The following is a 25,501-nucleotide window of genomic DNA, read 5'->3' on the forward strand; positions in this document are numbered from 1 at the left end:
ATGCAAGTATTTTTTTTACCTGATGAGCTAAAGAAATGCTTTTCTGATTTTCACTTGAGAGGCTGTATTTCACCTATTTTGACACCTCTCATTAATGATTTTTGCCCTGCATAGGATGCCTTGCTGAGAACAGCCTGGTTTCTATGGTCTTGGTTTCTCACAACCAGAGCTCTCTTGCATTATCCATCATTTACAGGAATTCATTATCAAAGAGCTGCACAAGGGTTTAAGCTGTAAAACACCAAGAGATTTGTCTGGACTTTGGAAGAGATTTTATGACGTTCAGGATTTGGGAGTAACACTGTAAAAGAAAAGTATTTCTTAAATTCATCACTTTCTGGATGCCCTGTATCTCGATGAAGCTTCACCTACCAAAGGTAGTTTATTTCAATGGTCGCCCTTTGACCCTGCTCCGAGCTCTAGCATCTCCCGCAGATTCGAAGTCCTTTGGTCTCCCTTTTCTATCTCTGTCCTACAAACAGAAAGCCTCTGCTTCCTCCACACCCACTCTCCTCGCCAGAAGCCTCACTGCAACTTCCTGTCAGTTTTACACTGTCGTGGACTTCCTCTGAGCACAAGTTTTATCTGAAAGCACCACATTAACTATTTGCTTACTAAGTGTTTCCTAGAAACATAAATGCTCATTTATTTTTAATCTTTATCAGCTAAACCCTTTGTAACTGGAAAATATGAGTGGCACTCGGGGGGGGGGGGGGGAAGTGATTTACATAATTTAGGACAAATAACAGAAAAKCTGAGAAATACTGCATTTATTCGCAGGCATTGGGAAACCTGCTTTGTATCAGCAAGACTAATGATACACAGTTCGTATTCAGAGACATAATGATCCACATAAAACCAGCAGTATGTGGCATCTCTGAAAAACCCTTCACCAGTGGATCTCAACACCCTTTTAGAAATGCAAGAAATACTGCACTGGCATTTACGTTTCTAGCTCTTTACTTTCTTAATTAACTTTAAGCAACCATTCTGTGCTTTCGGCGCACCTCTGAGCGGTAACTAACCCACAGCTCCCCGCTGGAGCGTACCAGAACTCGGGGACGGGTCTGACACTGCCCCGCTCGCCCCTCACCGCCACAGCGCGGGGGGCGGGGCGGCGGTGCGCGTGCGCAGGGGGCGGTGCGGCGGGGTCACCCCTCCCTGCGCCCGCCCCTCCCTCCGCCCCCGCCGCGCCAGAGCGAGGCTGGGCGTGCGGCGTCACGGCGACGGCCCCGAGCCGCGCCCCGGCACAGGCGGCGAGCGGAGCCGAGCGGAGCGCAGCGGGCGCAGCGCAGCGGGATCGGCCGGCGAGGCGGCGGAGGGCGGTCGGCGGGGAGCGGAGGCGCTGTCCGGTGGGTAGCGGCGGGCAGCGCGGGCCGGGCCGGGCCGGGCCGCCGTGGCGGGGAACGGCGCGGCGTCTCTGGTACAGGTGGCGGGGCGGGGTGGGGGCGGCGGCGAGAGGGGGGGGTGGCGGCGGCGGCGGCGGGGAGCGGCGCGCTGTGAGGGAAGGGGCACCAGCCTGGAACATGGCGGAAGAGGAACCGGGAGCCGCCGCCTCGTCCGGCCTCAGGCGTGGTGGGACCCCGAGGTGGTGGGGGGGAGCGGGGCGCTGAGGGGCAGCCGTGGCGGTCGGGCCCAGGGCTCGGCCCTGCCCTTCGCCGCCGCCCCCCGCCCGCCTGTCCCCRGAGCAGAAGTTGGAGCGGAAGCGGAAAGTTGTAACCCCGCGGGTCGGGGCCGCGACGTGGGGCCCGGACGGCCGCGGGGTGGGGCGGGTGACGCCCGGCTCGGCCCTGCCGCGGGCGGGGAAGAGGACGGTGCCCGGTGACCGCCGGCGTTGTCAGCGGGAAGTCCGAGCCGAGCCCCACCTAGTCCGGCCGCGGGAGAGGAGCCGCTCGCTCTTTCCGGCCGGTGTGTGGGGGCGAGGCGGGGGGGTCAGCCCGGGCGCGGCCGGCCGGGACAGCCCGCCGGCGCTTGTGCCTGGGGTGGCCACGCAGTGGGACAAATAGACAGCGCCGTGGCCTACGAGTTCTCCTACTTACCGCAAAATGAAAAGGGAATGACAGGGATGTTCGTCTCGTCTAAACACCCCACCATCACCCGTGTCAAAGCAAATGGAAGAATTTCACTGACACTTCCTGCGCCAAACGTCTAATGAGCCTGAAATCCTTGTACCCTTCTGTGTCCCTTGGTGAAGAAGTGGTAAAAGGAAAACAAAGTTTGCAGAGGGRAAAATAAAATCAAATCTGACYGTTTTCGCATTGGYTCTAGATTACAAAAGATAATGAGAAACCAAGGTTTTCTGCGGAAAAAGAATAGCATGCTTTTACTCCCATTTCCATCTTAAAGGCATGGGCTGTACTCCTTAGGATAAACGAAACAAAAAAGGAAAGTCTTTTTCTAGTAAGGTAGTATAGTTCCAAGAGAGGGTATGTCAGAGATGCCCAGCTTGATAATCACACAGGTCGTGCTTGTGTTCTTGCATTTAAATGTTTTGATTAGTATAGCTGTAATTTTTTGCATATAACAGCTACATCTAACCCCCATGTGAAATGTGTAGACAGTGTATGACAAAGTTTTTTCAGTACTCTTTCACAGTGAWGTATACATTGAAATTACTGTTATAAGAAAAGGAGACAAGAAACACTCTTCTTTTTCATGAATTAAAAGGTAATGAAGCAATCACATTACCTTAAAGAATAACCATGTAAAAACAAGTGTATTCCCCTTTGGAAAGCCTTTTATTTCTATGAAAAGCTYTGAACATTAATCAAATTATTGCCTTTTGGATGACTTGCTTCTATATTAAAATCACAAGCTTTTGGGAGGAAAAAAACCCAAACTTGGTGCAGTTGAGTATAATTTTTTTCTTCATTGCATATTTTTTTACTCTTGCTCAAAATCTGTCCTATAGACTTCATTCTAGATAAAAATGAACTGATTGAATAATGAGGGATRCTTGGACTATTCACATTAAAGGCTTTGCAAAAATAAACTTTAACTAATTAGATGCGGTGTTTTGTTCCTTTGGTACCTGTATGTTTTCAGGAATGCATCTTGTGGTGATATGAACTACTTTGCTTTAACTTAGAACTGTAGTGTAAAACTATATTATTATCTGTACCCAAGTAACTGAGTTTGGAATTACACAGCATTTATATTGAACAGTGTATCTTTCTTGCAGCAAAAATGATCATACTTGGAGCACCTGTCTGCCTGGGGTGAAATAATGTGCAAAACAGAGTTGAAAGACCAAAAGAAAATGTAAACCCAGAATTTTTATATGGGGAGGAAAAATCCCAGTAGTCTTTCTACTGTCTGTACCTATGCTTCTATTGCTATGTATATGCATCAGATAAGTTTTCTGAGTGGAATTAAAAATGTGCTGTTTTGTTCCAAAGCTCTGCTGTAGGACAGTTCATCAAAAATAATTCTGAAGTGAGCCATGACAGTTCTTTTTGTGCTGTGCCAGTTTTTGCAGAGTACAACTGACTGTCTTTTTAATTGAGAGCCTTTCTGGAGCAGAGGCAAACAGATGGGAATCTAGGTGAGGGCCTACAAAAGGAGAAAGAAATTGCTTGTGTGGCTGAGGAAGGAAGTGTGCTGAAGACTGCACYGTAACCTGTGATCTAACAGTTAGTAACTGTGATAGAGAACTAAAATAAACAGTTGTCCACCTATCATCTGGGATGTGGGAAGTGCAAGAGTCACAGAAGTACTTGAGTACTTGATGCTTACTGCTACAGTGCCAATCCTGTCATCCACAGAGTTCTGGTAGCTGCTCAGGGCTAGGTACAGAGAGGTGCTCTTAAGGATAAGAATATCTTGCTGATAAAAACGGGCACTCTGTTGTCCTTGGGTGCATGCTGAAAGGGTAGGCTGATCCTTTGTGGACTGGCTTTTCTAAGTAATGCCTAGATGACACTTTCAGATACCTAACTGACATTTGAGAGTGTTCATCAGGTTAGGCTCAAGTTGTGAGTTTTAATCAAAATTGCTCTCTTAGTAAACAGATCACTTGGGATATGCTGTGTGACAGAAGTTCATGTTTAGCTTGTGGTTGCATTTGCTGCCACTCAGAACAAATCCAAAAGCAGACCCAAGTGCAGTGTGTGGTGTCAGTGTGCTGAATCCCTGCTGAGTTAGGGCAGGCTTCTGCTGTGTTCTGTTGCATCTAGGTCAGGTAGAGGGATATTTTAGACAGCCTCCTTGTTCAGAGAGATGAAAGGAGTATCTACAGTAACTACACCTTCGTATTTCAAGGCAAACTTTGTTTTCCTGCACAGATATATTTAAGATGGTCTGTTTCTCTTCTTGCGTAAASCAGGGGGAAAAAGGAAGTTTTTTTGTACTTGAATGCCATTAATAGGAGACCTCTTTTCACATTGACTGAGTTTTCTAAGTTGTTTAACTCAAGCAGTTGAGTGTAGTAGAGCTTTAGTATTTTAGAGCATCTAATGTAGCACTTTTTCCTTAGGGCCTGTCATCCTTGAGGCAACTGAGTGAGACAGACATCGTAGAAGTAATATTTTGATGAAGTTGTGGCAGTTTGCTTGTAGTAGGCAAATGCCATTTGGAGAAAGTGCCATGTTTGCTGGTGTGAACTGTTGCTTTGTGAAGCAGTTGAATGAGGTTGCCTTCAAAAGCAGCACTAGGTTTTGGCTTGAAACTCACATCTCTCAAGCTTTAGAATGTGTGAAGAAACACTGGACCCTACAAGTCAAAAAGTTTTTTATTTTTATGTGTGCCTGCTCATGCAGTGCTCTTGTGAGCTCCTGAYATACTGCATGTTCCTCTGTTCTAGCATCAAGGAAGGGGAGGAAGACAGTTAACACCAGGTTGGAAATCCACCTATTCAGCAACTTTTGAAATGTAAGATTTGGGGGCCCTCTAGCTCTTCAGGATGTTTCTTTTTCAAGGACTGTGTTTTAACAGTAGTTTTTACTACTGAAGCAGTAGAGTGAAAGTCACTATAAGACCCTAGATGAATGTTTGTTGCGGAATTAAAGAAACTTTTTAGAGGTGAACCAGGAAGAAGAGGAGGCACACTGTGCACTCTCCCAGTCAGCACTCTTAATTACTAATCTAAGGACTTGATGTTATTTGAAATCCCTGCTATRCAACTACAAAAAGAGACTGCCAAGTAAGTCCACATGGTTAGTTCATTCCTGACCAAGGGAGGAAGGCCAGACCATAGTGCAGGAGTAGGACAGCCTAGCTTTTCTAATGGATTGGTGTTTGCATCCTGTAGCAGACAAGCAGCATCTCATGTTTCTCCCCATCTTGAAATTCTCTTCAGGAAATCTGTACTTTCTTAGATCATTTGGTATCTTCCTGCAGCTATTGCAACATGGGAAGGTGGCCTAAATGACTTGACCAGGTCTTCTGCGAAAAGGATGTTGTGAGCCACTGTTACTCATTCATGTAATAATTTTCAATGTAACCCTAATTGCAGAGCTGTGAGAAACCTTATATCATTAAATTTTTGGGCAGTGTTGAAGATCTGGAACAGGGGAACAGTTTATTTTTATAACTAAAGACAGACAAACAAGGTTCTGTAGTTAAACGCTTTTTCATTGAAACTCAGGAGAATGTGTTCTTTGCATTAAGATTTGTTGACATTGAAGTGACTCTTACTTGCTTTAATTATGGCAGTTATTATTATCTAATTTCAATAGATAATCTGGATTACAGGAAAATATGTCCTTCACAATTTCCATTAGTATGGCTTACTCTATAACTTTTTGTGATGTTAGATGGTGAAAGCTTTTTCTTAAATTAACTTATTATCTATTGCCCAGTTAATGTATGTTGTCTAGCCTCTCTTYAGTTAACCTGAAATAATTTGTGAACACAATCCCTGCAACTGTTTCTTCTTTTTGCTTCTCTGCATTAGTTGTCTTAGCTTTTGAAGTCTTGTCCTATTTTTCCCACTCACAGTCTCTGTTTCTGAAACCTAACCAATTGTGCCTACACTTTTTTTTTTTATGTCTGCAGTGAAGAAAAGTTTCTTTAAAGCATGTTTCGTATATCAGGAAGAAACAAAAAAAACCCAAAAAAACAACAGTACCACCACGTCTCTGTCAAGGATGAGCCACAGACACTTGTGAGTTTATGTATGTGGAGTTCCAGAGGGGAGGTATAGGAGATAGGAGGACCTGTTACTAGGAGTGGTACTTCAGTGCCGCAGAAGTGAAAGTGGTTTTGGTAGTTGGAGAATCAGAGCAGCTACTGTGTTTTTTTCTAGTGGTTTCATGTATGGTCAGTATTTTTTATTTGAGATGAAGTTAGCATGCTGAACAGTAGTTGGACTGCATCAGAACCCAGGTAACTGTGATAGCTAAGTTGTGYAACTGTACAATCCATGTTTGCAGTTAATCAAACTCTGTAACATCTGGTCTAATGCTTCCCCCAGAAGTGATTTGTTGGAAGACTAGTGGCAAGTTGCAAAATGTTTCAGAAGAGTGAATACCTTCTGATGGTATGTGAACTCTCCACTGGAATGTGGAGTGGAAGCAATCTCCATTGAAGTGGAAGTTACCTAAAAATCTTTTACTCTCTGCAGTATGGTATTTAGGACTAGTTTTATTTATATATTTTTCAGGTGACATATACTGTTGAGACTGAGTTGTGGATGCCTGARCTCTGGTTCAAGGCCAGCTTGGATGGGGCCCTGAGCAACCTGATCTGGTGGGTGGTATCCATGTCTGTGCCTGGTGGAACTACATCATCTTTTAAGTCCCTTCCAATCCAAGCCATTCTATGTGTGTGGCTGCATGTCCAGGCTTGTGGGGGCACCCCAGCGACGTACTGTGCAGGAGCCTCTTATTCATCTTGCAAATGTGAAGCAGTTATGGGGGATTGTTAGAAGTTGTAAGAAGGTGCAGTCAGTAACCCTCGTGTGATGTTGCATTGTGAAGCTGCCTACAAAGTAACATTCTGAAAGCTTGATCTACAAGTTGACSCATAAACATAGCCTACTTGGCATTAGCTTTTTGCATAAAATATTCCTGAAGGATTTTCTTTGGGTTGGGAGAGTTGGGAGCATGCAAAATCTTGACTCTTGCACTTCTGGAGTTATATTTACATAGTATGARTAAGGGTATATGATACTGTCTTGTTGTGACCCTTCTGACTTGTTAAAAATGGAGATTTGAAGGGTAGTAGACATTCTGTGACTCTGGTGATTTTATTCCTGTTTAGGGAATGGTCCTTTTGTTATTTACTGTCTATTTTTTATATTGGTAGAAACGTACAGAAAATGCAATGTGTTTTCATGGGTTTTATGTGAGCAGCATCAAAAATGAGTTTGTGGAAGGTGTGAACTCACCTTCAGAATTCTCACAAATATGATATCAATCCACAGATGAATTTCCAAGRTAGTTTTATATCAACAAGTATACAGTTTGAGATGCTTTGGACTTGTGTTCTTTGTGGGCTGTGAAATGTTGTGCTCAAAAAAATCCAACCTCTACCAAGATTAGTTATTTCAGAATGTTATTTCAGAATGCTTCTAGAAACTAGTGCCAAACTGTCATCTTAGCACTAGGAATCAAAGAGACTGTAGTAGTCCTGTGGCATCAAGGAGCACTGGAAGAGGCAAGAATAGCTGACTGTCATGCTGGAGAGTATCACGCTTACATTTTTCTGATCCATGTTTTTTKACTTAATAACAGATCAGTTGGGATTTCACCAAAGAAGAGACACCCCGGAACTTAATCTGTGTGGGCATTCAGTGAGTTTGTAGACCAATAGAGAGAAGTTGTAATACTATAATAAGCGGACACTCATAAGTAGTTTTTTATTTGTATGCTTGGTCTTCAAAAGTCCTTACTTTTGGTGTACAATTTTCTACTTGCATTTTATATCTGAATACTAGAGAGGGAAACAAATATTTCTGAATTATAGGTATGTATACCTGTACTTATTGTATGTAGTTATTTGATTGTTACCTTTTCACCTTTCTTTATATTTGAGCTTATATCTTTATATTTACTTATATTTTTACTGATTCTCTCTATATTTTTACTGATTCTCAGATTTTTTTCCAATCTCCCTAAACCTTTTATTAAAGGAATTGCCCAAAGCTAAATTGAGGTTCAGACAGAGATCTCGCATAGAAAACTTAAGTATGGTAGCTGAAATTCTGCAAAGACTGAGGAAAATGAGGTCTTACAATTAAGTGCTTTAGGCCACTGTGTGTGCTACTGTTTGGCATCCTTTTGATCTGTGTGTTGCTTTTCATCAAACTCTTAAACAGTGATCTCAGAAAAAGAGTGCTGTATCAATGTAAGTACAAATTAGAGTGAGAAAATAAAAATATTTTATATGAAGCCTGGAACAGAAAGATCTAGTAGGTTTTACAGTTTYATTGTCAAGGAACAGGGAAGTCCTGAAGTCTTCCTTTTCTGCTAGAAATCTCARTCCTGTTTAGCCAGGAAACCGGTAAAGAAACAGCATTATGTGCGAGTTTGAATGTAGTTTAACTGCAGTAACCAGTATTTTAAACAATATGAAGTCTTGCTATCTAGTTCTRCTTCTAGCCAGAGTCAAGAACCTAAGATGCAGTCGGCAAAAACTTTTTTCAAAGACAAATGTGTCAATTTGAAAATGTTTGTATTTACAGGTAATGCAATTCTTTCATTACTACCTTTTAAATGAGATTTGGTGCTACAGGTTTCACAGAGGAAAGTTGAACCCGCTTTTCTAAGCTGAATGCTAAATCTGCTACAGTAGTAGAAGTGAAAATTGCCTCAGAAAGGCTGGAAAAAATGCCTACAGAAGGCTGAGGTCATAGATCACAATAACCTAAACAGAGTATGCATTTGGTAAATTGTAGGYACCATAAGCAATGTGGAAATGAAAGACTGATTTCCTGAAGGATGAACTTGCTTCACTGCGCTGGTCAGGGTGGACTGAAAAGTCATGCTTCTGCTTGGGCTTTGCCCAAAATGTATATTGTTTTGAGATGTTTGTTATTTGCTGAAAGTAAAACAGTGAAAGATTAAGGATGTAGTGGTAATGCTTGTTCAAATGCTGTGGTGATTGTGATTGTCATAGCCTAAATAATTGATGACTCTTAAAAGAYGGACATGGGGATTTTATTTAGAAAGGTCTTCCCATCCAAATTCATGGAGTCGATTTTAAATTTCAGTAACTTTTGGACATCTTCTCTTACCTTATCAATGTGTTTGTTTTGTTGTGGGTTGACCCTGGGTGGATATCATGTACTCACCAAASCTGCTCTATCACTCCCATYCTCAATTGTATGGGGTAGTATAGTGGATTTGCATGGCCTTGCTTTGGTAGCAGGTCGGCTATAAGGGTAGCTTCTGTGAGAAGCTGCTAGTAGCTTCTTCCATGTCTGGTAGAGTCAATYCCAGGTAGCTCCAAAGATAACTGTGCCACTGGTCTAGGCTGGGCCAATTAGAAATGCTGGTAATGCCTCTGTGATAACAGATCTGAAAAGAAAAAGAAGGGGGAAAAAGTTAATGCWCAGTTGTAATTGCAGCCGGAGAAGAACAGGCTGACAATATGTGAGAGGAACAAGTCTGCAGATACCAAAGTCAGTGGAGAAGGTGGGGCAGGAGGTGCTTCAAGCTCTAGAGCTCATTCCTCTTATGCCTGTGATGATGCAGCTGTTCCCCTGCAGTCCATGGAGGTCCATGAGGATGCAGAGATCCACTCACAGCCTGTGGAGGAGACACACRCTGGAGCAGGTGGGTGCCTGAGAGGAGGCTGTGAACCCATGGAAAGCCTGCACTGGAACAGGCTCCTAGCAGGGACCTGCAGGCCCACAGAGAGAGGAGTCTGTGCTGGAGCAGTGTCCTGGTGGGACTTGTGACCCTTGTGGGGAACCAATGCTGGGGGAGGCTGTTCTTGAAGGACTGTACCCCATGGAAAAGTGACTCATACTACAGCAGTTTGAGGGGTTCTGTTGCCCATGGGATGGACTCATTTGCAGCCATTCATGGAAAACTGTTTGTGAGATGGACTCATATTGGAGAAATTAATGATAAACTATCTCCTGTGCGAGGGATCCCACACTGGAGCCAGGGAAGGACTCCTCTCCCTGACCAGCGGCAGAAGCAATGTRTGATGAACTGACCATAACCCCCATTCCCTTCTCCCTGTGCCACTGGGGAAGGGGATGGGAGCAAGGAAGGAAGGAGGGCTGGGGGGGAAAGATGTTTTTAAGCTTTTACTTTACTTCTCATTATCTTGCTCTAATTTTGTTAGTAATAAATTCAGTTAATATCTGTAATTCCAGCCTGTTTTGCTTCTGATGGGATATGGTGAGTGATCTCTTCTGGTCCTTACCTCAGCTCATGAACCTTTCATTATATTTTTTTCTCCTTTGTCCAGTTGCGGAGGGGAATGATAAAGACTCTCTGGTGGATGCCTGGCATGCATCTGGGGTCAGCTCACTACAGACAGAAAAATATAGCACAAGGCTTGTGGGTCGAGATAAGGACAGGGAAGACCACATGCCAGTTGTCACCAGGATGAAATAGACTCAGCTTGTGGAAATCAGTTTTAACTTATTGCCAATCATAACAGAGTAGGATAATGAGAAATAAACTTGTATCTTAAAAACACACTCTAGCCGGGCTTAACTTTGCTCCTACATTTTCTGCCACCTCTCGCTTAGTGGTGCAGTGGGGTAGGGAATGGGGGCTGCGGACAATAACATGTTCATGTTGTGTCTGCTGCTCATCTGCCTCAGTGGGAGGACTCCTCACACTCTTCACATGCTCCAGTGTGGGGTTTCTCCCATGGGAGATAGTCCTTCACAAACTTCTCCAGCKTGAGTCCCTTCTGGGAGTGCAGTCCTTCAGGAACAAACTACTCCAGCATGTGATTCCTCTAATGTCACAGCCTCCTTTGGGCATTTATCTACTCTGGCCTGGGATCCTTCATGGGCTGCCAATGGATCTGTGCTCCATTTTGCGCCTCTGTGGGGTAGCCTGTCTCACCATGGGCTGCAGGGGGATCTCTGCATCAGCGCCTGGAGCACCTCCTCTCCCTCTGTCTTCACTCACCTCAGTGTTTGCGGAGTTGTTGCTCTTGCTTATTCTCACTCCTCTCTCCACTGCTGTTCTTTCCTCCAACCCCCTGAAATATGTTTTTCTAGATGTGTTGCTATTGCTGATGGACTCAGTCTTGGCCTGCAGTGGGTCTKCCCTGGAGCCATCTGGCATTGGCTCTGCCAGACATGGGGGAAGCTTCTGGCAGCTTCTCGCAGAAGCCACCCAGCTACCAAAACCTTGCCATACAAACCCAATAAAATTTGAGTTGTAGCAAAGTGAATCTTGAGGTATGACAGGTTTCTCCAGAAAAAGGCAGGCTTTGAAGATGCAGAGGAACCAAAAATTATGGTCTAAACATGAACTAGAGTGATCTTAAGAAGATTCAAATAAAATTCTGTGGAGACTTGATGAAACAAGTTTAACCCTCATTAATTTGGTAACTTTGTACTAGAGATCTAGTCCATGTATTTGAAAGTGGTATGGGGATCRATGTTATTCAAATCCATTTGGTTAAAATAATTCCGCTTTTTGTGTAGCGGTCCCTGTRTCTATGAGCTCAGGCTTGCAAGTGTAAATTGCTTACTTTTAGAGTTGTGCTCCTATCTCTCAGATTTTTCACCTCTAGAAAATTTCTGACCCATTAAATGAGCGTTCTGGGGAGCTAAGGTGTATCAGCTGCTCACARAGCAGATGCAATGCTATGGCAGTTCACAGCTTTGCATGCAAATAGAATTTGTTTTTATGGGAGTTGGTTTGGTTTTTTAGGTTGGGGTTTTTCTGTTGGTTTTTTTGGGGGGGAGGGGTATAGTGATGGGGAGTCATTTTTGTGGGTGAGGTTTTTCTCTGGGGTTTAGTTTTTTTGATGGGTTGAGTTTGCTATGTGTTTGGGGTTTTTCTTAAATACCTTCTTTTGAAACCTGTAGCAGCTTAGCAGTTGCCTAAGGAACAACCAAGTTGTCTGTRCGTCTCCATATGGGCAGAGGTGTGAAGGTCAACTTGTGCAGTTGTGAGGTTTGTTTCTCATGTTCAAATACCACGTTTCTATTAGGGAAGTATTGATTGAGAGGTTAAAACAGACATGAATTTCAATTGCTTGGGACTCTGCTGGTATGGTTCAGTTATCATGAAAGAGCGAATTTTATTCCTGTTAATGAATGCTAGTAGTGAGTATTCTCAATTTGCATAGAATCAGTGTCTTTTCAACAGATAAAACTTCTAATCTTAATTAAGATGACGTATGGGAATTTGTAAGACTTCTCTCTGGCTACCAACATGATTTATAATAGAATTACTGTTAATTGTACTATGGAAGGATGCTTTGTATATAAAGGGCCTACACTAGCAGGTTTAAATGGCCAGTAACAAAACATCATATAATTACCAAGGAAATCTTTATCTCTATGCCTTGATGATGTGTTAATAATCTAAACAAACCTGAATAAAACTCAAACTTCTTAGAGTGAAGAGAGTACAAGTAGTGATACATTGGCATGGAAGCACTAGTGCTGCCAGGGGTGTATGTGATCACGTGTAGGTTATGGAGAAAAATAAACAGTAGGGACAAAAGGTGATCCTGGAATTGCAGTTGAACCCAGTATTGTCKTATGTCTATAGACAGAAACTTGATACAAGGCTTTACTAGTTAAGCAGCCAGTGTCGYAATCAAAGTAGAGCTAGAATTGCCAGATGTTAAGCAGATCCCAGATGGAATTTGAGGCTAGGTCTTGCTTCTGAAAGAGAAATTAAGATGCCTTTTTCTAAAGAAGAGTATCTTAAGCCAACTGGCAAGCTTGTTCTTAAAGTAACTTTCAAACTGCAAATGAGCGCATTTTAACTCTGAAAACTTCCATGTCTTACTTGTAGTCCTGCTGGGTTTGACATTGTTTTGTAGCCTAAAAGATAAAATTTAGTGTAACAATTATGGGAACAAACAAATTATTACATCTACTTTTAATCAGAAGGATGCATATCAGGTAAAGCATGTTGTATGTGCTATGATGTGGCAATCCATTAACTTGTAAAAGTTGTAGAGCTAGATACTGATCCTGCTCTGCAATGACAATAGAGCCAAATTCACAGCATCAAATTGCTGGTTCAGTTCTCGAAACTTGCTTTATGGTTGACTATTTAGCTTATGCATAGCAAGATACTCTAAGGTGGTAATTACGCAGTCTCTGAATTTAATATACATGTAGTATTTTTTAAAATCTGAGTGTTGTTTCTGTTTACTGCCTGCCTGGATTTTCTTTGCATAAAAAGTGATTGCAGTTCAGTTTCTTCTGGAATTCTGAGGTCATAATTTTAACTGTAAGTCTGACSGGTAGAATATTCACAAACCATTTTCTGGGGGATGGTGACTGTTTTACAGAAATAGGGAGAAAATGCAAAATCATGGCAGTCACCRAAAGAATATATCTGATAAATGTTATCAAATCCATTTGGGACTTAAATAAATTCTATGGCACAGGTTTTATAAGGTACTCCACATTTGAATTGATACATCAGAATTTTTGCSCAAAGTTGTAACTTTAAATGAGTAAGTGTTGAAGCAGAGCATATTCTTAGTAGCATACAAATGTTGATGACATCACTTGTTTTGAAAATGCTTTTTATATTTTGTGTGAATCTACTTCAAGTTGCACATGATTGCTGGTCTCTCACATCARGAAGCTTCCATCTTGAGATATCAGTGACTTTAAGCAGACAGTTTTTACCCTTACAGCATCTGTTAAATTTGTGTTCRAATTTAAGATCTAGCTGGGAGTTAACTTTGACTTAAGAGAAAAAACACCCAGATTGTATTCAGCTATACTAATTATAGACAGTGGAACTAATCTCATAAGGTCAGATGCTGTTAGCTGCTGTGCAGAAATGGTCCCTGTGTGCAGTATTRATAATCACGGTCGCTCCCTTCCGTGGAAGGAGGAAAACTTGGTTAAGCTTTCTCTGTGTAAGTGTCCCTGTGGGCTATTCAAGGAGCAGCTTAAATCTTGGTGCCATGTTTGTGCTGCAGATGCTTGTTCTTAGGTCTCAGGCGGTTTCTCAGGTGGTTAGTATGATTTCATGTCACTGAATAAGCTTAACTACCCAGACAGCTTTTTCAAAATCCTCTGAAGATTGTCTAACTCAGTTAAAATATTTGAACATGATTGAAAAGCTATTTTTGACCAAGAAAAATTACAGCATTAGTGTCTAGAAGAATTAGCTATTCAACTGACGACGTRCATGTTTGTCAAGACCAGAAATTATCAAAAGCAGATAAAAACTAGAAATAAAAATTGCTTCTAGCTTTGTTTACTGAACAGTTGATTCATTTCCAGAGAGTCTGCATTAGTAATAAAATAGCTATACTTCCAGGAATCTTGAGTATAAAAGTCTTTAATTAGACCACAATCAGCCTTTTAGTGTATCTAATCCTCATAATTGATTTCTGAATAATGTTTTTTTATAAATGTGTGAAAGTCAGCTCTGGAGTATTTTAATTTCTATTTTATACGAGGAACACTGTTGCTTAAGGGTTATCTGAATTGTTTTAATTCCTAAAGCCTCTAGAAGTCGGTAAAAATGAATGGGCTTCCACTTTGGGTTATGTTATCAAAGTTCTGCTTATGTGCTGGAATTATTCTGCAGGAGGAAATCTCCCTTCTTGGAGTTGAGAGATAAGAATTTAGACTTCTCACATGCAAGTATTTGGGGAATATTAGGAACAGCACACATCACTCTTAATTATTTGTTTATCTGCAGAGGCAGTTCAAAAATTCAAAATGAGCAAATYCAAAACTTAATGGAATCTGGATAGTTTGGCCATTTGAGACTGCTCACGTATCGGAAATGGGAAACATCTCTGGAAAGACATAATCCTTCGAGCTTGGCTGGTCCCGTGACTGAGCTAGTGCTGTTTTTCCAAATGTCTGGCCATTGTCATCTCATTTCATCTCAGGACTAGAATCCCCTCTCTGAGAAAAAGGTTGGATTTTTTTCCCTTGCCTTTTTTCCCCCTCTGCTACTAATTGTAAGCAGGTGAACCAGTTAGTTAATTTGTTTTGTCTGTCAATCTAGTGTTTGAATCTTTTTTTTTTTTTTTTTCTCATGAAAACAGTTGAGATTAATTTAGGAATGCTATTCTCAAGGTGGTTCTAACAAAGTCTCTCTTCCAGAGAGGTAAATGTTCTGAGGCAAAAGTATAAGGAAAATTATAGTGAATACAGTGAACCAAAGTACCAGGTTCTGAACAAGAATCACAGGGTCTGTGTGACTAAATAATCATGATCCCTTCTGAAAATGATAAGGCTTCTGGGAGAGCAAATTAATTTGATTCCTTACCTGAACAATGAGTTCATATAAGCAAGCTTTGGCTATATCTTCAATTAAGTTGACTGTACTTAGTTCATGTCTTCTGCCTGGGTCTAAGCTCCAGTTACAGCTTCATATAGTTTAATATCACTTGAAAAGATTGCATTATTAGCTTTGCCATCCCTTAGGTAACAAAGTTCAATCAGAACCTAAAATTTGAAGCTGAAGGAATTGAAGGAAAACTAAATTTAAAAGGAAACCCACCCCACTATTCATAACTATCACATCAAGCCCAATTATCAATAGTATATGAACTTCCTTGAATTCTTCATTGCATGGTTGCTTTTTAGAAAAGTTTTACAAGCAGTAAGTGTGCAATTTTTTAATTTATCTCTAAAGCAAGATTACTTCTTCYTCAACTTCCTTAGTATCATCTTTGGTTTGCATTTTTCTGGATACATGCTTCAAGAAACTGTTGAAGAAMATGTCCAGGAGACACTTATTCCTGGTTTGTCTGAGAAGGACAGAAGCAGAAAACCAAGTTCCATGTTCATAGTCCTTGTCAGATGTAAGACTTTTGAAATGCTGCATTTTCAGTGACTTGTYCTGGTTAACCTTTCTTTCTTCTGTTCAGATCGGTTTATTCAAAGATCTGCACATCCTTCAGAGAGAATCTTTGTTGGGAAAAGTGTCTGTGTGCATATCAAGTGTGTTCATGTGCTCTTCTAGTTTATCAAGTACTTTAATTTTAAGTGTGCCATGAAGAAGTAGARTTAAGCAGTTAGGTGAATACACTATACTAATGCACTAATTACAAAAAGCAGTATGAACAGGCTAGCGAGAGAGGCTGCACAGACACAGTGGTTTCATGGGCAGTTGCATCTTGGGAAGTGTGCAAGGCAGTTCCTGGGATGCCACTGGCAGTTAATGGAGGCAATCTGGAATTAACCTCTGGACTTTGGAGAGAATRTATGCTTGAAATGGCATTAGAACCCAGTTTGTGATCGTGCTGTTTCTTGCAAGAGTGGCTTCACTCATTTTTTCTAGCTGAATCTTACATTAGGCATCTCCACAGTTCAGTTATGTCAAATAAACCTGTGCATATAAATACTCAGCTGTTCAAAGGTAGTACCTGCTCCAATTAAGTGAAAAAAGATCTTACTTTCTGCATGCTTCCTATTGTCTTGCTCTTTAGTGCCTGCATAGAGACCACAGTTGAYAGTATTTTCCTGCCTGAAAGTGGGGAAATGGAAAAATGAAATAACAAAGGAAAATCGGCATTGTTCTCACTTCTGGCTGGTCAGTCAYCTTATAAGATAGGCAACCTTTAAAGCAAAATTTCTCCCTCAAAATAGTCTCCACTAAATGAAGAGGGGGATTCAAAGAGGTTACTTGGTATATTTTGTAGAAGTTTAAACGTGCTTATATCTAGTAGTTGGGTAGATACTTTTCAAATGTCCAATAAATCTGGGGATGTCTTGTTTAAATGTTGCTCACATATCTCAGTATCTTTATTTCTGTTGTGCCTSTTTGAGTATATTCATTTTGCATCCCTGAGGTGATTTGGGGACTACAGACAAATGTTGTACTTGACTCTATCTTATTCTAGAAATGCCAGCCAGATGCGGTGCTTTATGGCTTAAACCTCCCCTTTAAACTTTTGTCTTCTTCCTTTCCCCCCACCCATTTGTTGCTAATGAGTCCGAAGGAAATCCTATTGGCACCAGATGAATCTGTGTACATTATTAGTTCCAGAGTCAGGCATTTGTGTCAAAAATAAAGAGCATGGTTGAGATTTAGGATGCCAGCAGTTTCTAYAGCATCTGATATGGAAAAATGGGTTTGATCAAGAGCAAAGACAATTARTTGGGTTAGTTGGGAATCATCTGGAGTGTCAAGTTCAAGAAGGAGCAAAGCCCAAGCTCAGTCTGGTGCATGCTCACAAGTATCACGCATCCTGGTCAGTGAAAAAACGTGTGCTAGGCTTTAACAACATTAAATAGTGTGGCAGACTACAATGTCCTACATGAACCAGTGATTTCTTGGCTGAGGAGGGAAAGATTTGCAATCAGGAAAGTTTCCATAGGAAAATTATTTTAGGTAGGAGTTGGGGTTTTCTTTCCTGGTAGAAAATAGTAAGAGAAAGGTGAAGTGACRTCAGTACTGTTGTTCAAAGGCAGTGGAGTGGTAGATGTAAGTGGCAGTGGACTGTAGCTGGTGCTTCTGCTGTATGCTGTCTTTGGGATGYCCAGGTTAAAGTGTTTTTTTAATTAAAGTGTTTCTTAAAGTGTTTTAGAGGATACATTTGTTTGCCTTCCATTCCAAGGTATAATGGCCAGATGATAGCACTGGTGCAGCGCTGCCAAGCTGCCTCTATGCTGTATGGGTGTGTGTATGTGTGTATATATATATGCTTTAATTATGTGCCACTRCTTAAAGTAGGGAAACCAGCTCCAGAATGTTGTACAGCGATTGGATATTTAGGACTTCCAAATCAGGATGCTAAAAGAAGTTTTGGATTGCATTAAATTCCTGAATTGCTGTTTCAGAGCCAAAAAAATGAAATTGCCAGTCTCTCACTAAAACCAAGTTAGTTTATTTCAGGATTTGGAATTTGCTCTGAAATTGTAGATCATTGAGTAAGAAAAAGTCACAAATTACTTAAAACAGGTATTTGGTATCTCCTGCTTAAGTTCTGTTATTTTTAAACTACTGTCAGTCTTCATTATTGATATCTCCATATTTAGTTGCTAACTTCAGGCTGAAGACTGAAAAATTCAGCTTAATCTTTTCTTTTAAAGASAGTGAAATTGCTGCAGTTCACCCAGATTACTCTACTGGGATTTCCGCTACACCCACTATGTTTATGTCATTCTTKTGACACCCTTCTAAAAATAAAGGGATATCTGAATGTTTGTTTTAATGAAATGACAGCTAATGTAGTTATGGGCTTAACTTGTCATGAGTTTGAAAGGTGCCTTTCAGTACAGTTAGAAACAATGCTGTTTATAAAAMGGCTGGACAATTTACAGATTTGTGGGTCTAACAGCACTTGGAGTGGTGCCAAATAGATGAAACTTGTGTGAATGGTTCTTGTGGTGTGTGTTTGCAAAAAATTATGTAGGGAGTGGAACAGTTTTTAAAATCAGGAGAGAAAAGATGTCCTATTAGGTGTTAATATCACCAAAAAATCTCAAAATATATTGGTAATGGAAGCCTGTGGAGACCCCTCCTTTGCTGGACATCAGGTCAATTATTCCTTAAGTCTCTCTCCTTGTGTTCCTTTTATGAGGGAGAGTTTAAATAAATTGACAGATTATGTGCAAGAAGAAATAGGAACTGGTCTCTTGATTTCTCAGTCTTCTGACAATCAGTGAAGTTAATCAGTGATGGCAAAGACACTGCCATGATGGTTTAATGTCTGTGTAAATCATCTCAGCATTTTGTGCTAAATACCTAATAGATGGTGTGATTTCAGAGATGTTGTCAAATTACTGCTGATGAGACAGGTCTTTTTCTTACCCTACTTTTCGCCCTACTTAACTTTGCAAGTACCTGTGTTGGATCCTCCACTTTCCCTTTTCCCCAGCCCGCAGATTATTCATTAGTTGGGGGAGGGTTTCATCTTTCTGTGGGGGTGGAGAGGGGWGAAAACAGGTAACTCAATCTGATAAGTGCTAGAGGCCCCACAGGAAAGGAACTGAGACCTTCTCAGGATGCAGTAAAAGTCCTGTTAGCTCAGTTGCCAGAAGGACTGTAAGAGGTATGGGGTTTGGGGCAGTATGACCCAAAGACATATCCCAGAATCTGTGGCCTTGTTTTGGTTTTGCTGGGTCAGTTTCCAACAAAGATGAGCAAGCTAGATCTCATAGGCACACCAGCTAGTGTGCTAGGATTTGGCTTGTGGGGAAACAGAGAAACAGATGTAGTTTGTAGGAGAGGTGTAGTCTCTAAATACTATTTTAGTTGCTTCCAGTTACTTATGAAGTGAGTCATTATAATGGCAGTTAGATATCTGGTGAAACATTAAACAGTTTTGAGACTYGGGAAGGGATTTTTATTGAAAAATTATTTCTGGGATCCTGCTCTTTTTAAGAAGTGTTTGCTGGGAAGAAGTGGTTTTAATCTTGTTGTACAAATCTCTGTGATTCTTTGTTTAGCACTTAAGTGTTTCAGAATGAGAACATTTATGTGATCTCCTCTTAGATAACTATTTCTTGTGAATAGTAACTATTAGCTTTAGTATAGTAGGGTTTATTTTATATTTATGGGAGAACCARTAATGAGGTAGAGGAAATACTGTAYTCTGATGATTTGCAGCATTTTATTGTAGCTGCATTAAGAGTAGATAGTTTAAAATGTCTGCTGTATTAAAGAAGTTAGCTAARRAGTTTTTATTAAACCTTGCTTAGTGAACTGGATTATGGTGTCATGATTTTATTTCCTGCATATAGATCAAGCTTTAATCAGACTGGTGATTTGTGTGTTTTAGGTATTGAGGGTGATTTATCTCTTGCATCATGCGTGAATACAAGCTAGTGGTTCTTGGTTCTGGAGGTGTTGGAAAGTCTGCTCTGGTAAGTATGAGGCAGTTCAAGTATCGTGTTTTAGGCTTATTGTATCTTTTTCTCTAATACACTATCTACTAAAGTATATTTCTTTTTGGAAGTGTGCACAAATAAATACAAATATTAGTAATGCCTGGTGAGGCGTCATGGCTAGAATAGGTAGATCCTTTATTGGGTGCATCTGCATCCATTGGTGCATTCTCACACGCTGCTKTTTTTGTCTGGGTTTCGTAGATGGTGCTTGATTCAGTCTCATGCAGTGAGGTGCAGAGCCACAGCATTATGAAGGTGTTTGGCTTCAGCAGATAATCCAGCCATCAGTGTGTGGGAAATCAAGCTCCTTTGTGAATCTCTCAAAGGATATGAACTAGCTTGCCCCTGTAAGTCCTGTCTCTAGAGAGGTCTTCAGGGTGCTGTTTGCTTAATGTTCGATAGCAGTCTCTATAGCACTAATGTTTTTTACGCTGATAGAAATACAGATTTGCATGTTGGTAGGAAGTTTAATGSGTTTCCTACATACTTTCTGAGTGAGTGGGTATATAGCTGTGGCAGGTAGATGATTAAAATGCAYGAGCTCTTTTATTTACAATTAAATGATTACAGAATGGTTCTGATCTAGACTAGAATTGAAAAAGTTCACAAAATATAATGTTCTCAGCCCACCTAAGAACTTTGCATCTTTCAGTTTAATTGTGCACTTTACCATAAAGTAAGCTCCAGAGGTCTACTCCCCTGGGTAAGACGTATTCTCTTATGAAGCTGTTCCTAAAAGAAAAACTTAAATGACAAATCTTGTTACATTGTGAAAGAATATTTTCGTTCACCTCTGAATTCTTTATTTCACTGCAGCATTTCTGGATTTGAGTGTGCCTACTCTGATTTTGCCATTGAGTCTTAAGTTCCATTTGACTTGTGCTAAAAACGTCCTTCATGCTAGGTACACAGGAACAGTCTAGTGAGTCTTTTAAGTAAAAGCTGACAGTTGTTTTTTGACTAATTCCTGTTCTGGCAGATASGTAGCAGAAGATGAAGTAGTTCTAAATGCAAATGTAAAAGCTGTGCAGCTGTATAGTATCCTGGTCAACTAGAAACTAATACYGATTCTAAGAGTTAGGCAAGCCTTAAACCAATGCATGCTGTAATTCTTACCCTACAAGTGACAGTGGATAAAGGAAAGTGTAGCATTGCTTCATCTAACAGTTATATAGTTAAATAGGCATACACATCTAACTTTCTGYTGTTTTTTTAAAATTATAGTTATGTCAGTCATTTGATTTGCTTTAAAAATGTTATGGTTAACAGTATTCACCTAGAACATTCATTTGTGTACAATGTTTACAAAATATCACTATGCAAGAGAATCTTACAAGAACTATTGTGTTGCAGACTGTACAGTTTGTTCAAGGAATATTTGTTGAAAAATACGATCCTACGATAGAAGACTCCTACAGAAAGGTATATGCAAAAGACCTCTCTAGTGTTTCAGAAACTTAAAGCTGTAGTACATCTTGTCAAATATTTGAGTCGCTGCTTGGAAAAGGGTATGCCTGATGATGCTATATTAAACCAGATAACAAGTTTGAAATACAGATATTCTCCTAAAGTTTGTTTAAAAAGAATAATTCAAGACCAACTTTTTAATGTTTAAGCAAAATACCTTGCTGGCTAGTCAGTAAAAATTGGTTTTCTTTGTCAGAATTGGGAACGTCAATTGAAAAGAAAACCAGTAAAATACACTACCACTTCTCAATTTCATAATATTTATTTTTAGTTTGTTTGTKTGTTAGTATTTGCAGGTAGATTTGGCCTTGGGAGTACTAAGATGCTTTGCTACTAGAAAAATTACTAAAAACAGCTTCACATCTTTGGAACGTTGGAGGCATCTATCATCCTGTACCCRTAACAATTTAAATGATAGCTGGATATGCTTCCATTAGATGGGTTATTGTTTTATTAATAAGTCAACATAAACCTGTCATAAATGAACAAGCATTTACAGCAAGTGGCCTGTTAGTTTCTCTCATCCTACCTTCAGCCTGACAGGCTGAAAGGTCTGATTCTGCTTGCATCATCTTGAATCTCCATATTGCTCACTCTTCAGTTTCACCTGAGACCATGATTAAGATTCCAGACTAAGATAGTTTGTATCTGAACTGCTACCATTAACCATTTGGTGCAAGGGATAAGTATCTATGTGTCTTTTTTAGCTAAATTACTGTCCATGTGCATTGCTACTCTGATGTGACTTATGATGTGGCCACAAAAATGTTGGTGTCTACACAAGGGAGGCAAGATGCACAAACCCTAGTTGGGAATGAGCAAACTACATACCTCCTCTTTCAGCACTGGACTACATTTATATCTGAGCAAAGGTGATGCATTAAGAACTGTTGCAACCTACAGTCACCAGAATCCCGTCTGAAGAGAAGAGGAATTAGTGAGACCAAAAGAATAATTTCATACCTCTTTTCTTTGACCTAATATAAACTGTATGTTGGAAAAATCCTAGTCTGTCCTAAGTATGTGGGCTTCCAGCCAAAGCTAGAACTCTTACTAAAGAGACAATAGCAGAACCAAATTCTATGTTGACACCTTTTCTGTATTAGAGAAGCAGGAGTTTTTGACCGTATCCCAGTGTTTGGTGCAGGACTTTGCTGGTTCAGGCCCAGTAAATGACTCCAAAAAACATTCACAGGCTAATCTAAAGTGAAATGTTTCCTTTGTTATGTATTTACATTCTTTAGGTCATACTAGATCATGATGTTTGCTGGGTGGATTTTTGCAAAGACTGTTTTCATGGATCTTATAACATTCCTTTCAGGTTTGTTCCTGAAATGACTAGTAATAACTCTGGGTATTCTTTTCAAGTCAGTCAGATTGTTGAAGTCTTGCTAAAGTCTGGACAACACTTTATGCAGTCATTTACACCTTCTCACTGTTAGTTACAATTCTAACTTGYTTCTTGACTTCAAAATGTGTTGGTTTGAAATTTTATGGTATTAATGTTAACTATAATGTTACAATATTTAAAATTTAGAAGATATGACTTGTTTGTCTAAATAATTGAGCTTGAAGTCTTGAAACTTTATGCCTTGGTTTATTCCCCAAATACTTCTTCATCAAGTGAATAAATGCTGTTTAATTTGCTGAATAACTTTTTCAGCAATACTTGTTAAAATAGTGATTATTTTTAAGGAATCAACAGTCCATAAAAGACATGGGAGAGGTGTGAGAGGAGGGGGARTACTCCCCTTCCCTGTCCCAAGCTCAAATCTAGTTACCGAAGAAAAGCTGCAAGTTAAACTAGTGACTGCATATATGGAGAAAAGGTGACACTAAATTTTTTGGGTGCTGATCTGTTAACTAGGAATTTTACATGCAAATGAAAACAAGGCAAGTTTACTAATAGCTTGAAAGAAAAAAAAAAATTAAATGTGGGTAGCACACTTGAATCAGCTTGAGGGCACTTCTATGTCCTTTGCTGCCCTCAGGGCTGTTTCTTTGAGGTATCTGCACTAGATAGAGGAACTCTGGAATGAAYACAAAAATTGTTCTGTCTTGTTAAACCTTCCATTTTTGCAAACTTTTCTCAGTTGGGTCAATTTTCTAATTAGTATTCCTAAAGGCTTATTTTGGGGACACCACTCTTAGTGGTGGTTGTTTAATTGTTTGCTGCATACTATTTACTCTCTTGTTGATGTAAATAACTATTAAATGAGCCTTAGTATGCCAGTCTAGTTTTCTGGCTTTCACTTGTACTTTTCTTTCAATCTGTGATGATCCCTGAAACAAGTGGAAATCAGTTGTGCTAGTTGCTGATAACCATCATTACAAATTTAGCAGCCTCCTTTTAAATAATCATAAATCCCTAATCACATTGCAGAGTGGTACTTGGCTGCTGACACTGCATTTGAAAATGTCACCAGGGCTCTTTGAAAGGCTTCTTCTTGCTGTTTTCAAAGTGTATATCTATACAAACTTCTTAAGCCATTATGTTGCTCCATGCATTATGAATTTGCTTATAAAAATCACACAGTTTCTGATGYCTTTGGAGGGGCAAGTTGCAGGGGGAAATATTATAACCACATCTTTCTCTCTTGACAGCAAGTTGAAGTAGATGCACAACAGTGTATGCTTGAAATCTTAGATACTGCAGGAACGGTATGTAAAAAACAACTTTCCTAAATCCCGATGCACAGTGTATTTAAAAAAATCTTGAGTATTGCCACAGAAAATTAATTGCAAGTTTCCCATGAGCTCACGTTCTGTAATAGGGGAAAGAAACAGAGCATTTGAAAAGAGATTGTGCTCCTTTTGTAAGTTTGTTGCCCAGGAAAAAATGAAGGCCCATTGGCTACTGAGATTTTATTTCTGTTGCTGTAGAGAATACGTGCTTTCTTCTCGTGTCCTTTTTCTTTCRTGAGAGATGTACTCTGACATTGTGATAAAAATAGTATTGCTTCAGTCAGCTTATGGGAGCTCAAAGCACAAGGGTTATGCTGACCCTTTGCATACTGGTCAGGTTTTTCTCTGACTAGTTCCAAAATTACTGAAACCAGTAATTTTCTTTATTGATTTCACTGAATTTAAGCTGGAAGACCTTGAAGTTGAACATGTGTTCTCTGAACTGTGGTAGTAATCTGGTCCAATAATAACTTATTTAAATTCTCTGTTAGATTAATACTCTGTAAACATACAGTGAGATGGAGAGGCTGTTTTCTAGAAATAAATTGCGCTTTTCATCTGACATACATCAAGGGACAGGCAGTGATTGATCAGGCACCAGATAGCCCAGTCACCAATGCGAAAGAGGCAAATGCCATTCTACAGTCATACTGGTAAGAATGCACCAGCAAGTCTTTTATATGCAGTATCATAATTGTCACTGAAGTCAAGGAAATGTGACAAGTCTATTTAGTGTCTCCATCCTTTAGACCAGCTCCTTGAAAATTAATGTAGAATGTAACACAGGAAAGTGCCTAGACTACAAAATTGAGTCTGAAAAGGGATGCATTTACTTGATGATCCATTTTAAGGAACTACCAGGATATGAAGAAAAAGTTGGTATGGTAGGARAGATTTAGGATGAGTTTAACTTACGTAATCTACAGATCACAGTGTACCTTCTACTGTACTTCTCTCCAGTGAAAATACTCAAGTTTCTCTGACTTTTTTTCCCTGGGCTGTGTGGCTGTTGGCAATATCTAGGTGTTGCTCAGCCACACCAGATAGTGTTCCCAACTTCAGATTTCTTTAAAAGCAGATCTGTTTGTTACCGTGCTTATAGTCAAACAGTAAAATACTGGGCAATTCCACAGGAAAGGGAGGCAACACAAATGCATTGTAGTTGTGATCCATTTCTGACCTGAARTTCATAGCAGTTTGTGCAAGGAAAATGCAAATTGAATGCAACGTCTATATCTTTTTTAATTACAGGAACAGTTTACAGCGATGAGAGATCTATACATGAAAAATGGACAAGGTTTTGCATTAGTATATTCCATCACAGCTCAGTCCACATTTAATGATTTACAGGATCTAAGAGAACAGATTCTTCGAGTCAAAGACACTGAYGATGTAAGATCTCTAAAAATTCTTCATACTTACAGTTTT

At 40.2% G+C, this 25,501-nt stretch overlaps 2 protein-coding genes across 2 annotated transcripts in view; one reads left to right on the plus strand and one right to left on the minus strand.

Annotated features, from left to right (window-relative positions):
* Positions 1-967: 967 nt before the first annotated feature.
* On the minus strand, positions 968-1,528 carry LOC130580568 (transcription initiation factor TFIID subunit 4-like). The gene has a single exon (XM_057378162.1). It carries the CDS (start codon positions 1,526-1,528, stop codon positions 968-970), a length of 561 nt encoding a protein of 186 aa, XP_057234145.1.
* The window catches only part of RAP1B (RAP1B, member of RAS oncogene family), a 31,491-nt gene continuing 7,202 nt past the window's right edge, over positions 1,213-25,501 (plus strand). Inside the window, exons 1-5 of the mRNA XM_057377396.1 lie at positions 1,213-1,352; positions 19,813-19,897; positions 21,275-21,343; positions 23,993-24,049; positions 25,325-25,465. Coding sequence (XP_057233379.1) covers positions 19,841-19,897; positions 21,275-21,343; positions 23,993-24,049; positions 25,325-25,465 — 324 coding nt within the window. The 5' untranslated portion in view covers positions 1,213-1,352; positions 19,813-19,840. The remainder of the gene's footprint in view (positions 1,353-19,812; positions 19,898-21,274; positions 21,344-23,992; positions 24,050-25,324; positions 25,466-25,501) is intronic.

This window comes from Malurus melanocephalus, unplaced genomic scaffold, assembly GCF_030028575.1.
Source record: "Malurus melanocephalus ecotype Western Australia unplaced genomic scaffold, MMel_1.1 scaffold_10, whole genome shotgun sequence".
Classification (NCBI taxonomy): Eukaryota; Metazoa; Chordata; class Aves; order Passeriformes; family Maluridae; genus Malurus; species Malurus melanocephalus.